Genomic DNA, 13,772 nt, shown 5'->3' on the forward strand with positions numbered 1-13,772 from the left:
ATTTTTTTAGTGTGGAGCTGGAAGCTTAGTCGAAATAGAGAACTAAGCACCACTGCTATCGACAATATCAATTCCGTTATCAGAGACATCGACGTGTTAAATAGTAGATATTATAAGACCGTAGGCCATACTGATAAAGATTGCTTCTACTATCCTGTACCAGATGGAAGACCAGTAAAGTTTAGAGGACAATGTGATGAATCAATATCTGGTGTCAATTTATTTAGAGCTGGAGACGTAAGTGCTTGTAATATTCTAATACTTTGTAAATAATCAGTAGCAGTGACATTGGGCTGTAATACGTTATTTCATGTGATGGCTTTCCTTGATACAACTTCTTCTGTAACTTAATCATAACCTGGATTTCCTTAGGATAGCTTTTTACTGAAAAAATATTTCGCTGTGACTAGACATATGGCAGATAATTCCCACATGTACTCCCCAGTTACTTCTGGCTGCTTTAGCCAAATTTTTGTAACACTTATTATCTTATTAATAATAATAATAAAAATATAAAACACAGAAGAACGGCTACACAAAGAAAAATAACACACCGAAAAACTACCGAAGAGCATTAGCAGTCACAACATATATATGCTGAAGAAAAAATAGTGAAGAACTCAATGCAGTTAAGCCATTTGGTTTCGCGTCTCGTGGCTCGACTGTCACAAAGATACTGCGTTATATTTGACAATACTCTTAACGGGCTGCTCTGTTTGTTTTCAAAAAGTACCATGAGCCGTCTTCTTTTGATGTTCTGTGATACCTCTGCTTCAGTGTTAGTGTTAATTTTCACAGTTCCGTTTCGGTGCATTTTTATTAGGAAGCTGTGTTTCGAAAATCGTGAAATGGCTTCACGGGGAAGGGGCTTTTAGTTTACTATTTCTTCTGATTTTTCTCGCCACAAATTCTACAAATTCAGCGACTGTCTCATCCTTTTGTTTAAAGGACTGATCTAATTTTAGTTCGAGCTATTAACTCCTTGAGTTCGTTGACTACAATTTCCATGGGACAAGCATAAGACTTTTTCCATTCTAACAAATAGTAGCTTGTTTTGAATTTTAATTTTGATGTGGTTTTCAGTATCTCAACTTATGGCACAACATTGAATCTTATCCATCAAATTTCCAAACTGGAACATGTAACAACGCATTTTACTCAGCTGGTACTACTAGCGATGTCGACGTATATAATACCCAAGTCATCGACAGACAATTGGACACCATTCGAGGAACAGCTAATCTCGCAGGCGACCCTAACGTTGGAGAGCTTATTGTTAGCTTTCCTATTGCAGGCACTAATCGTAAGTTAGGTTTTATGTTGCAAAAAATAAATCAAATTTATATAACACATAAATAATTCTTCATAGTACCGACGTAGAAATAATAACAATTCGCAACTTTTCAGAGACAACGTCCACGGATTACTTGATTCTAGCCACTGATTATATTTCATATGCACTTGTTTATACCTGCTATAAAGTGGATGAAGAACATAGGGCAGGTACGGAAAGTATTACTTATGTTTTAACGCTTAAAAAGTTCTGCCTCCTATATAGGTATTCCATTCGACACACATATATGATAATTATGACTTTAAACATTTACTTACTTTTTCAAATGCGGAAAAAGTAAGACTAAAAAAATATAAAACTGAAATTTAAAAACATATTTTTAGTATTGAGCTGGAAATTAAGTCGCTCCAAATCGCTAACAACTGAAGCTCATACTGCTATCAACGCTGTAATAAACACAATCCCAGTCCTTAATCAAAAGTATTATGAGCGCAATAACCAAAGTGCCGAAGGATGCTTCTATTTTCCTGATCCTGAACCTGGGAAGGTTGTCGAGTTTCCTGGAAAATGTGATCAAAATATTCCTGCGATACCCAATTTTAATTTCACAGCTGTAAGTAATATCCAGTAGAACAGTGACAAATAATAAGTATTTTAAGCTTTAAAGCTGTTTCTTGTTTCCAGTTTAGAGGTACCTGGTATGAAATACAGGCGTATCCTAAGGAACAACAGACGGGACAGTGCGTTAGCCATACCTACTCTGAAGCCGGCTCAAATACCTTGCAACTTATTTCAAATCAAGTTCTAAACCAGGGTCTAATACAAACTAATAGCGATGTAAGATTAACGTCTTCTCAAGACCCGAGCGGCAAATTAACTATCACGATTAGAACCAATGGATCAGGTAAATAGTATACGAATATTTTATTTGAATGTGTTTGTTGTTATCAAATATAGGAACTTATTAGATCTTTTGAACGTTTACAGATGAGGAAATCCCCTTTTGGGTTTTAAGCACAGACTACGAAGATTACGCATTGGCTTACTCTTGTGTAGATATCCCCAACCATGATAGACGAAAAGGTGAGACACTCGCACAATAAGCATGTGCAATATATTTTGGAGTCATGTTTGATTTAAAAATCCCACCATTAATTTCAGTGTTTAGTTGGAAATTGAGTAGATCTAAAACATTATCCACCGCCGGCGATCTAGCTATAACTAATGCGATGAGTGACATTGATGTCTTAGACCGTCAATATTATCAGAATATCAACCAATCCTACTCTGCCTGTTTCTACTTACCGGATATTCCCCATGGAGAACCTGTCATATTCCCTGGAAAATGCGATCTTGACATACCAGTTGTTAGAGACTTCAACGTCACCAGGGTAAGAAATATTTTTATTCCGTTGTTTTTGATATTTTACTCGATATATTCATTGAATTTAAATTTTAGTATCTAGGCCGCTGGCGTATGCTTGAAACTTATCACTCAGAATTTCAACGTGGAACATGTAACGATGCAACGTACACGTTGCTCAATGACGGTACGGTCTCAGCGCTTAACAGTCAAGTCATCAATGAAGAACTGGACACCATTACTGGAATCGCCTCAGCCAGCTCGGATGGATCTGCTAAGCTCTCTGTTAAATTTCCTACAAGTAAGCAATTGCACGAGCCGATGACATGATTACCAATTGATAGGAATCTATATTAATACTTTTGTATTTTAGCTACTGAGGCTGCGGATTACTGGGTCTTGAATACCGACTATGATTCCTATGCACTAGTGTACAGCTGCAAAAACCTTGAAAATAATCAGAAGAGAGGTACGGTAATTCCATTTAAACTTAATTATAAAAAAATCGAGCTAACAATATTTATTTATATTTTTTTAGTGTGGAGCTGGAAGCTTAGTCGAAATAGAGAACTAAGCACCACTGCTATCGACAATATCAATTCCGTTATCAGAGACATCGACGTGTTAAATAGTAGATATTATAAGACCGTAGGCCATACTGATAAAGATTGCTTCTACTATCCTGTACCAGATGGAAGACCAGTAAAGTTTAGAGGACAATGTGATGAATCAATATCTGGTGTCAATTTATTTAGAGCTGGAGACGTAAGTGCTTGTAATATTCTAATACTTTGTAAATAATCAGTAGCAGTGACATTGGGCTGTAATACGTTATTTCATGTGATGGCTTTCCTTGATACAACTTCTTCTGTAACTTAATCATAACCTGGATTTCCTTAGGATAGCTTTTTACTGAAAAAATATTTCGCTGTGACTAGACATATGGCAGATAATTCCCACATGTACTCCCCAGTTACTTCTGGCTGCTTTAGCCAAATTTTTGTAACACTTATTATCTTATTAATAATAATAATAAAAATATAAAACACAGAAGAACGGCTACACAAAGAAAAATAACACACCGAAAAACTACCGAAGAGCATTAGCAGTCACAACATATATATGCTGAAGAAAAAATAGTGAAGAACTCAATGCAGTTAAGCCATTTGGTTTCGCGTCTCGTGGCTCGACTGTCACAAAGATACTGCGTTATATTTGACAATACTCTTAACGGGCTGCTCTGTTTGTTTTCAAAAAGTACCATGAGCCGTCTTCTTTTGATGTTCTGTGATACCTCTGCTTCAGTGTTAGTGTTAATTTTCACAGTTCCGTTTCGGTGCATTTTTATTAGGAAGCTGTGTTTCGAAAATCGTGAAATGGCTTCACGGGGAAGGGGCTTTTAGTTTACTATTTCTTCTGATTTTTCTCGCCACAAATTCTACAAATTCAGCGACTGTCTCATCCTTTTGTTTAAAGGACTGATCTAATTTTAGTTCGAGCTATTAACTCCTTGAGTTCGTTGACTACAATTTCCATGGGACAAGCATAAGACTTTTTCCATTCTAACAAATAGTAGCTTGTTTTGAATTTTAATTTTGATGTGGTTTTCAGTATCTCAACTTATGGCACAACATTGAATCTTATCCATCAAATTTCCAAACTGGAACATGTAACAACGCATTTTACTCAGCTGGTACTACTAGCGATGTCGACGTATATAATACCCAAGTCATCGACAGACAATTGGACACCATTCGAGGAACAGCTAATCTCGCAGGCGACCCTAACGTTGGAGAGCTTATTGTTAGCTTTCCTATTGCAGGCACTAATCGTAAGTTAGGTTTTATGTTGCAAAAAATAAATCAAATTTATATAACACATAAATAATTCTTCATAGTACCGACGTAGAAATAATAACAATTCGCAACTTTTCAGAGACAACGTCCACGGATTACTTGATTCTAGCCACTGATTATATTTCATATGCACTTGTTTATACCTGCTATAAAGTGGATGAAGAACATAGGGCAGGTACGGAAAGTATTACTTATGTTTTAACGCTTAAAAAGTTCTGCCTCCTATATAGGTATTCCATTCGACACACATATATGATAATTATGACTTTAAACATTTACTTACTTTTTCAAATGCGGAAAAAGTAAGACTAAAAAAATATAAAACTGAAATTTAAAAACATATTTTTAGTATTGAGCTGGAAATTAAGTCGCTCCAAATCGCTAACAACTGAAGCTCATACTGCTATCAACGCTGTAATAAACACAATCCCAGTCCTTAATCAAAAGTATTATGAGCGCAATAACCAAAGTGCCGAAGGATGCTTCTATTTTCCTGATCCTGAACCTGGGAAGGTTGTCGAGTTTCCTGGAAAATGTGATCAAAATATTCCTGCGATACCCAATTTTAATTTCACAGCTGTAAGTAATATCCAGTAGAACAGTGACAAATAATAAGTATTTTAAGCTTTAAAGCTGTTTCTTGTTTCCAGTTTAGAGGTACCTGGTATGAAATACAGGCGTATCCTAAGGAACAACAGACGGGACAGTGCGTTAGCCATACCTACTCTGAAGCCGGCTCAAATACCTTGCAACTTATTTCAAATCAAGTTCTAAACCAGGGTCTAATACAAACTAATAGCGATGTAAGATTAACGTCTTCTCAAGACCCGAGCGGCAAATTAACTATCACGATTAGAACCAATGGATCAGGTAAATAGTATACGAATATTTTATTTGAATGTGTTTGTTGTTATCAAATATAGGAACTTATTAGATCTTTTGAACGTTTACAGATGAGGAAATCCCCTTTTGGGTTTTAAGCACAGACTACGAAGATTACGCATTGGCTTACTCTTGTGTAGATATCCCCAACCATGATAGACGAAAAGGTGAGACACTCGCACAATAAGCATGTGCAATATATTTTGGAGTCATGTTTGATTTAAAAATCCCACCATTAATTTCAGTGTTTAGTTGGAAATTGAGTAGATCTAAAACATTATCCACCGCCGGCGATCTAGCTATAACTAATGCGATGAGTGACATTGATGTCTTAGACCGTCAATATTATCAGAATATCAACCAATCCTACTCTGCCTGTTTCTACTTACCGGATATTCCCCATGGAGAACCTGTCATATTCCCTGGAAAATGCGATCTTGACATACCAGTTGTTAGAGACTTCAACGTCACCAGGGTAAGAAATATTTTTATTCCGTTGTTTTTGATATTTTACTCGATATATTCATTGAATTTAAATTTTAGTATCTAGGCCGCTGGCGTATGCTTGAAACTTATCACTCAGAATTTCAACGTGGAACATGTAACGATGCAACGTACACGTTGCTCAATGACGGTACGGTCTCAGCGCTTAACAGTCAAGTCATCAATGAAGAACTGGACACCATTACTGGAATCGCCTCAGCCAGCTCGGATGGATCTGCTAAGCTCTCTGTTAAATTTCCTACAAGTAAGCAATTGCACGAGCCGATGACATGATTACCAATTGATAGGAATCTATATTAATACTTTTGTATTTTAGCTACTGAGGCTGCGGATTACTGGGTCTTGAATACCGACTATGATTCCTATGCACTAGTGTACAGCTGCAAAAACCTTGAAAATAATCAGAAAAGAGGTATAGTACAATACTTAATTGATTATATCGTTTTCTAAGATAAATTAAAGTTCTTTGTTAATAAAAGTGTTAATGTAATTTAAAATTATTTACTGTTAAAACTACTATGTAATGTTTTACAGTTTGGAGTTGGAAACTAAGTAGGACAACAGAGTTAAGTCCATCAGCTAACGACAATATTAATGCTATTATCGAGAGAACGAACGTTCTAAATAGCAGGTACTACAGCAAAATACAGCATTCAGTCGACGCTTGCTTTTACTATCCTGAAGATAATGGGCAGCCATTGGTATTTAGAGGACCTTGTGAAGAAAATGTTCCATTAGTTAACAATTTCAATGCTTCTAATGTAAGTTTTTATTGACTCAATAGACGATATTAAAGACATTATTATCTTATAACATTACTTGGAACATTTGCCTTAAATAAATTGTGTTCCAGTTATTGTAAAATATTGAGTAATAAAGCCATCAATAAATTTCAGTATTTAGGATCCTGGTACGATATAGAGAGTTACCCAACTGCCTACCAGTTTGGTAGTTGTCCAAGCGCTACATATACCCTTAATAATCCAGTGGTAGATGTCTATAATACTGAAGTAATTAACAAACGGTTGTCATCCGTTAATGGAGTGGCTGTACCATACTCTGATGGATCTTCTAGATTAACTGTCTCCTTCCCCATTCCTGGAACTGCTCGTATGTATATATTTTTACTGTACTGTGCAGTAAAAAATGAATAATTTTTTTATTTTTATTTGTTATTGAAATAATTAAACTTCAAAGCATATATCTTAACAAAATTTATGAATAATACTTTAAAGTTATTTGAAACGATTAACCGGCTGGGCCACAGAGTGCATTGGAAATAAAGTATAATGAATATATACCTAACTCTACTTATTAAATGGTAATGTAATAAAGCGCGCGAATCGCAAGTGATATATGATGTTAAAGTGACAAATCAATTATATAAATTAAAACAATTAACAAGGCACAATTTGATAGCGTTTACGATGATTTGATTTGAAATAAACAAGAAAGACGGCGTTCATCTATTTTGAAATCTGTTACCAGAGGCTTGATTCTAATTCTATACTTAATTTTTTTTACTAAACAGTTTTTACCTAATTTTTATGCACGACCGATTCTTTTCCAGTAACTACAAATACACCATACTGGATACTCGCAACTGACTACTTAAACTATGCATTGGTATATTCTTGTGTTAACGACGAAAACAAGGAAAACAGGAGAGGTAAACTAATTTTATTTACCAAAAAATACTAATATACGATGTCATAGAGGTTCACGGTTCACATTCAATAACTAACTAGTATTGATTTTCTCTCTATAATAAGTACAACTCCATTTTAGTGTCAAGTTGGAAACTCAGCAGAACGAAATATCTATCAGAAGAGTCGAATACGCATATAAACAACGTCATGAACTCAGTAAAAGTCCTCCGTAGCAAGTATTACAAAGAGAGAGGTCATTTAGACAGCAACTGTTTCTATTTCCCCGAAAACAACGGCGGTCCAGTGAAAATGCCGGGAGAGTGTGCAGCTAGCACCATAGCCATTGATAACTTTGATAAAGAAGCGGTAAGTTGCTCAAAGCGATTAATGTTATGTTTCCTTGACTTTTTGTTTCGATTAATATTTATCTTATTGTTCCTATATTTATTGTTCACATTCTGCATTAAGGGGCAAGTCATTTAATACACATTTTATTTATTTTATGTCTATTGTAGTTCACTGGCCCTTGGTACGAAGTATCAAGATTCCCGTCAGAATTAAAATCGGGTGAATGCGTTTCCAACGAATTTGTTTCTTCAAACAATGGCTTTACAATGAAAAAAACTTACGTGTCTGATGAAGAGTTGATTGAGGCTAAAGGATCAGCCACCCTCTCTAATGATACAAGAGGAATCCTTACTGTTAACCTAACTGATGGAAGTGGAGGTAATGTGTTAACTAAAAACTTAATCCAAAACGATTAAATCTGAGTAGCTCAAAGCGTTTCATTAAAACTTTTGTTGCTGGTCATTCTTTTCTAACAAATCATTTAAGAACGTAATCTTTTAAAATATATTATAAAGCATGTATACGAAATGGATAAATAATTCTTTTAGCTATCTATGAGACTACCATGTACGTGATAGACGTCAACTACACTGACTATGCACTACTTTATGGCTGCAGAGACATCGGAGAAGGGAGAAAACAAGGTAGGCATTATCAGTTACTAGTACGTTTTCTTGCAAGTGTTAAATGAGGTGGGGCAAGATTCGCTCATTCGCTTTTAATGGCAAGATATCTAAAATTATTTATCTGCCGAGAAATGAGATTAAAAGTGACTTTTTAATCGATTAAGATATTCTGGTAATCTTTTTTATTTATTTATGGATTCATTAATGATAATTAGACCCTCAGAAGACTTATAGTAAAAGTACATAAATATTAATTCTAATAAAAAAAGTTTACACAAATGGATTAATATAAACTATATATAAACTGATAATTCTGTTACAGTATACAGTTGGAAACTCAGTAGGCGGCAGGCTGGTTTATCACCTGAAGCCGTCGATAGTATAAATAAAGTCGTATCAGACTCGCTAGAACTTTGGGAAGGGTACTATGAAGACACAGACCAAACAGACAAAGGCTGCTTCCACTACCCCGAGTATGATACGTTACCTGAAGAAATTGTTTTAATAGGACGCTGTGATGATAGTATCAAAGGAGTAGCAAACTTCAACGCGAGCGCTGTTAGTATTAAGCGTACTCTGTAAAATATGTTCGATTTGCATTAATAATTACTATTTATAAAAATAGGACGCAATTTCACGACATTATTCTTCTATCAATATCGTTATTGTCACAACTTTTGTAAATTTTTTGTGATTCCTATTTTAGCTTGTATTACAATTTTTTATACTCATCTGTGATGGAATTTGTCCGAAAGTTGTATATGACCTTGGCGTTGATGAAAATAAAATTTTACAGTACTTAGGCAACTGGATTGAGGTAGCGAGCTACCCTCAACGATTCCAAAATGGCGACTGTGCAAGAGCGTACTACACCTCCACAGATGGCGTCGTTGTCAATGTAATGAACACTCAAGTTATTAATCGTTCACTAGATGTCGCTTATGCAACTGCTAGAGTCGCGTCCAACGACAGCACTGGAGTTTTAGATGTTACCTTCACTATGCCGGGTAATTTAAATCAATTATTATGTAACTCTCAGACTCATGACAAAAACAATATTGTATCGTATACAAACAGTATTGTTATGGAAATTAATAAAGCTATCATCATTATACCAACTTAGTTCTCAAGACACTAAAATAATGAGTGTGCCATTATCAAATGTATTAGAAAATATTCGAAATAAAATTATGAAATCGGACTAAAAGAATAACAAGCACCATTGTTATTTTAGGTTAGAATAACGATTTAATTAAATTTGATAAATCACCAAAGAAAAACATGTACATTAAATTTATTTTACCTTTTTCAGTATCAATTACATCGAATTACTACATTCTCGCTACGGATTACGAAAGTTACGCCCTTGTATACAGCTGCCGAAACTTGGAAAATGGAAAGAGACAAGGTATTTTCGTTTCCTCGTTTATTATATATTCCCATAGAGTTCCCGTAGAGTAGGCTTGTAAAAAAATTGTTAGACACAAACATACACATATGTAAGAAATGGTTTGTTACATGGTATTGTCTTTTGTTAACACAGCTGTTACTAGGGAATGCAATCCCGACTCGAGATCGTTAATTCAAGATTAGAGATATCAATCCGGCGGGATCCCGAAATTTTCGGGATCTCGTATAGTTTAAAAAAAATAATTCACGTGACTGAATACGATGAAAACTGCATGTTTGTGATAGTGAGGTTAATTAAAATAAAATATTATTTGAAAGAAAACAAAAGCCTTTATCCTTTAACATTACGAACTAAACAACTAACAATTTTAATTACATGAACATAATCAAAACAAAAGTAGGTATAGCTCAAGGAGATTAAAATTGGTGATTTTGAAAGTAGCTTCTAAAAAAAGAGTATCTTCTGAAGTGTCTCAAGAGTGCTATCTGCTAACCGGCATCTAATGTCCATTGCAATGTACCCTATGTAATGTGCAATGTCGCGTGAAGCGTCCCGAGCGGATGTGTGTAGAATCGCTGACCATTGCAGCCCAATCTCGAACGGAATCTCGTCATATTATGCTTCGGGATTGATCCCGAAAAATTACACGCGAGATTCCCTAGCTGTTACACATTAAGAAAAAACACCTTTAGAACGGATTAAACATAATTTCGCGTGCTTTTCAGCGTGCGTGGTCACGGTCGGAAAAAAATTGAATTATGTAAATAATTATAAGTTTTTAATAATAATACATTGCTTTAATCCGTTTAAAAGGTGTTTTCTTAGTTTGTTACTTTTTTGAGTTTATTTAGGGTACATACAACATAGATGATTCTTTAGATCATAATTTGTCTAGGAGTGATACGATTCTTAAACCAGAGTTGCGTCCGAGCCCCGACTATCATGTCATGGATCTAGATAGATATATTTACATTTTTATTTCCATGTTCCCTAACTCCGAAAACATAAAAAATAATTAAGAATAATAAATAATTTAATTTGATTTTGACAAACATTTACAATACAATATATAAACTAAAACTACAATTAGAAAGGAAACCGTCCTACGTACGGTGGATAGATGAAAAAAAAGTGTGATACTGTAGGAAGGCATATAGCTGTAAAGAATAAACCACCAAACATATTATTTTAACAATATAAAACCAAAGCAACATAAGTAAGTAGGAGAGATCTGTATATTATGAATCATTATTAATTCGCACACAATTAATTACATTTAATTATTAATTAATTTAAAAAAGAAAATAAATTTAAAGAACATTTATACAAATCTAAGATACATAAAAATTTACACATGAAAAACACTAAGTGCGTGTATTACATAATTCAAAGGAAAAATAGTTTAAAAGAAGAAAGAATAAATCAAACACAAAGATCAGATACAACAAATTAGCATAATGAATATATAATATTGAAAAATGTTAACCTAACTTCAAAAATACCAAGCATCAACTAGCCTCGTAGAGAACTAACTTGCTTTCTATTATCGTCAAACACCTACGAAGTCAGGGACAAGTCGTACGCTGAACCCACTAGGACAACACTGTTCTCCATATAATAAATAATAATAAAAAATTGATTTATTCCCATTATAGTGGGCAGTTGGAAGCTTAGAAGAGGAAAAATGTTAAGTCAGGAAGCAGAAGCTATTATGGATGATGTTATCAGCAATACCGAAGGTCTCATACAACGCAATTACAAATCTACAAGTCAAACGGAAGATGCTTGTTTTTACATACCAGAAGCGGATAGGAACACGCCTCCAGTGTTTAGGGGACAATGTCAAGATGTTAAAGGTGTGGAAGGATTCGATATAGAAAAAGTGAGTAAAGATATAGATTTTTTTTTTTTTTTTTATAAAATAGGGGGCAAACGGGCAGGAGGCTCACCTGATGTTAAGTGATACCGCCGCCCATGGACACTCTCAATGCCAGAGGGCTCGCGAGTGCGTTGCCGGCCTTTTAAGAATTTGTACGCTCTTTTCTTGAAGGACCCTAAGTCGAATTGGTTCGGAAATACTTCAGTGGGCAGCTGGTTCCACATAGCGGTGGTGCGCGGCAAAAATTGCCTTGAGAAACGCTCAGTCGTGGAACGTCGGACGTCGAGGTGATACGGGTGGAATTTTGTATTTTGCCTCGACGTCCGATGCTGAAACTCAGCTGCAGGTATTAATCCGAACAACTCCTCTGAACACTCTCCATGGTAAATGCGGTAGAAGATGCAGAGTGACCCCACATCTCTACGCAACGCCAAAGGATCGAGCCGCTCGGAGAGGGATTGATCATCGACGATTCGAACCGCTCTTCGTTGGATACGGTCAAGTGGAAGGAGCTGGTACTGGGGAGCCCCCGCCCAGAGGTGAGAACAGTATTCCATGTGGGGCCGTATTTGCGCTTTATAGAGTTGCAAGCGGTGGCCCGGAGTGAAGTACCGTCTCGCCTTGCTGAGCACACCAAGATTTTTGGAGGCTAATTTAGCCTTTCCCTCCAAATGACCGCGAAACTGAACGTCGTTCGATATGTCAACGCCAAGTATTCCGATGCTGGCTGTGGCTTCAAGAAGAGTGTTTTCGAAAAGAGGAGTAGCGACAAAGGGTATTTTTTTCGCGGAAAACGCGCAAACTTGTGTCTTCTTGGGGTTAAATTGGACTAGGTTTAGTCTACCCCAGTCCGAGACTCCACGTAAAAGAGTTTCGACTTCAGACACAAGTTTGTTCCGGTACTCATCGACAACTGCCCGAGAAATACCTGCCCGGCCAGTGTAAAGAGTATCCCCAGTGCTGTCGTCCGCATAGCAATGAATGTTGCTAAGTTGCAACATGTCATTGATATGCAGAAGAAACAGGGTCGGGGACAGAACACAGCCTTGTGGGACCCCAGCATTCACGGGTTTAAGGTCGGAACATGCTCCGTCGACGACGACCTTGATGCTCCGATCGGCTAGAAAGCTGGAGATCCAGTCGCATAATTTCTCAGGAAGCCCGTAGGCTGGTAGCTTCGAGAGCAGTGCTTTGTGCCACACCCGATCGAAGGCTTTCGCTATGTCCAAACTAACCGCTAGTGCCTCCCCCTTGGACTCAATTGCCTCTGCCCATCTATGAGTAAGGTATACTAGAAGGTCACCAGCTGAACGACCACGACGAAAGCCGTACTGATAATCGCTAATCAGCTGGTGGCCCTCTAGATAACTCAAGAGCTGGCCATTAATAATGGATTCCATTATTTTGGAGAACAAGGAGGTTATTGCGATTGGGCGATAGTTGGATGGATCAGTGCGATCGCCTTTTTTAGGGATCGGATGTATCGAAGCGGTCTTCCAGCACTTCGGGACAGTGCCGAGCGAGTACAGGTACCGGAAAAGGCGCGTCAGGACCGGAGCCAACTCAGGAGCACATGTACGCAGCACAATTGGAGGGATACCATCCGGCCCGCTCGACTTATGAATGTCCAAGGAAGATAGTGCTCTGCGAACAGCACGTTGCTGGAATGTGATTTCCGGCATTGAGTTATCACACCGCGAAATCGCCGGTGGTGATCTCCCCCGGTCATCCAAAGTCGAGTTGGACGCAAAGAGACAGCCCAAGAGGTCGGCCTTCTCCTTCGCAGTGTGGGCGAGCGAGTCATCCTCTCTGTGCAGCGGTGGTATCGATGGCTGACAAAAATTCCCTTGTACAGCTTTGGCGAGAGACCAGAAGGCTCGAGTCCCAGAAGGGAGTTGGGCCAATCTCTCGCCAAATCTGGCGATGTGCTCTGACTTTGCCTTAGCGATTTCCCGTTTGA

General features: G+C 37.0%; 1 protein-coding gene across 3 annotated transcripts in view; it reads left to right on the forward strand.

Annotated features, from left to right (window-relative positions):
* LOC123720756 overlaps positions 1 to 13,772 on the forward strand; it is a 108,559-nt gene that overhangs the window by 89,765 nt on the left and 5,022 nt on the right. For all 3 annotated transcript variants that reach the window (XM_045677504.1, XM_045677508.1, XM_045677507.1), the window contains 28 exons: positions 11 to 237; positions 1,084 to 1,303; positions 1,408 to 1,503; positions 1,678 to 1,907; positions 1,979 to 2,198; positions 2,282 to 2,377; positions 2,456 to 2,685; positions 2,754 to 2,958; positions 3,031 to 3,126; positions 3,196 to 3,422; positions 4,269 to 4,488; positions 4,593 to 4,688; positions 4,863 to 5,092; positions 5,164 to 5,383; positions 5,467 to 5,562; positions 5,641 to 5,870; positions 5,939 to 6,143; positions 6,216 to 6,311; positions 6,434 to 6,660; positions 6,796 to 7,009; positions 7,470 to 7,568; positions 7,688 to 7,914; positions 8,064 to 8,274; positions 8,445 to 8,540; positions 8,845 to 9,080; positions 9,319 to 9,529; positions 9,835 to 9,930; positions 11,589 to 11,815. In XM_045677504.1, the coding sequence (XP_045533460.1) occupies positions 11 to 237; positions 1,084 to 1,303; positions 1,408 to 1,503; positions 1,678 to 1,907; positions 1,979 to 2,198; positions 2,282 to 2,377; positions 2,456 to 2,685; positions 2,754 to 2,958; positions 3,031 to 3,126; positions 3,196 to 3,422; positions 4,269 to 4,488; positions 4,593 to 4,688; positions 4,863 to 5,092; positions 5,164 to 5,383; positions 5,467 to 5,562; positions 5,641 to 5,870; positions 5,939 to 6,143; positions 6,216 to 6,311; positions 6,434 to 6,660; positions 6,796 to 7,009; positions 7,470 to 7,568; positions 7,688 to 7,914; positions 8,064 to 8,274; positions 8,445 to 8,540; positions 8,845 to 9,080; positions 9,319 to 9,529; positions 9,835 to 9,930; positions 11,589 to 11,815 (5,084 nt within the window). The remainder of the gene's footprint in view (positions 1 to 10; positions 238 to 1,083; positions 1,304 to 1,407; positions 1,504 to 1,677; positions 1,908 to 1,978; positions 2,199 to 2,281; positions 2,378 to 2,455; positions 2,686 to 2,753; positions 2,959 to 3,030; positions 3,127 to 3,195; positions 3,423 to 4,268; positions 4,489 to 4,592; positions 4,689 to 4,862; positions 5,093 to 5,163; positions 5,384 to 5,466; positions 5,563 to 5,640; positions 5,871 to 5,938; positions 6,144 to 6,215; positions 6,312 to 6,433; positions 6,661 to 6,795; positions 7,010 to 7,469; positions 7,569 to 7,687; positions 7,915 to 8,063; positions 8,275 to 8,444; positions 8,541 to 8,844; positions 9,081 to 9,318; positions 9,530 to 9,834; positions 9,931 to 11,588; positions 11,816 to 13,772) is intronic.

Source organism: Pieris brassicae, chromosome 2 (assembly GCF_905147105.1).
Source record: "Pieris brassicae chromosome 2, ilPieBrab1.1, whole genome shotgun sequence".
NCBI lineage: Eukaryota > Metazoa > Arthropoda > Insecta > Lepidoptera > Pieridae > Pieris > Pieris brassicae.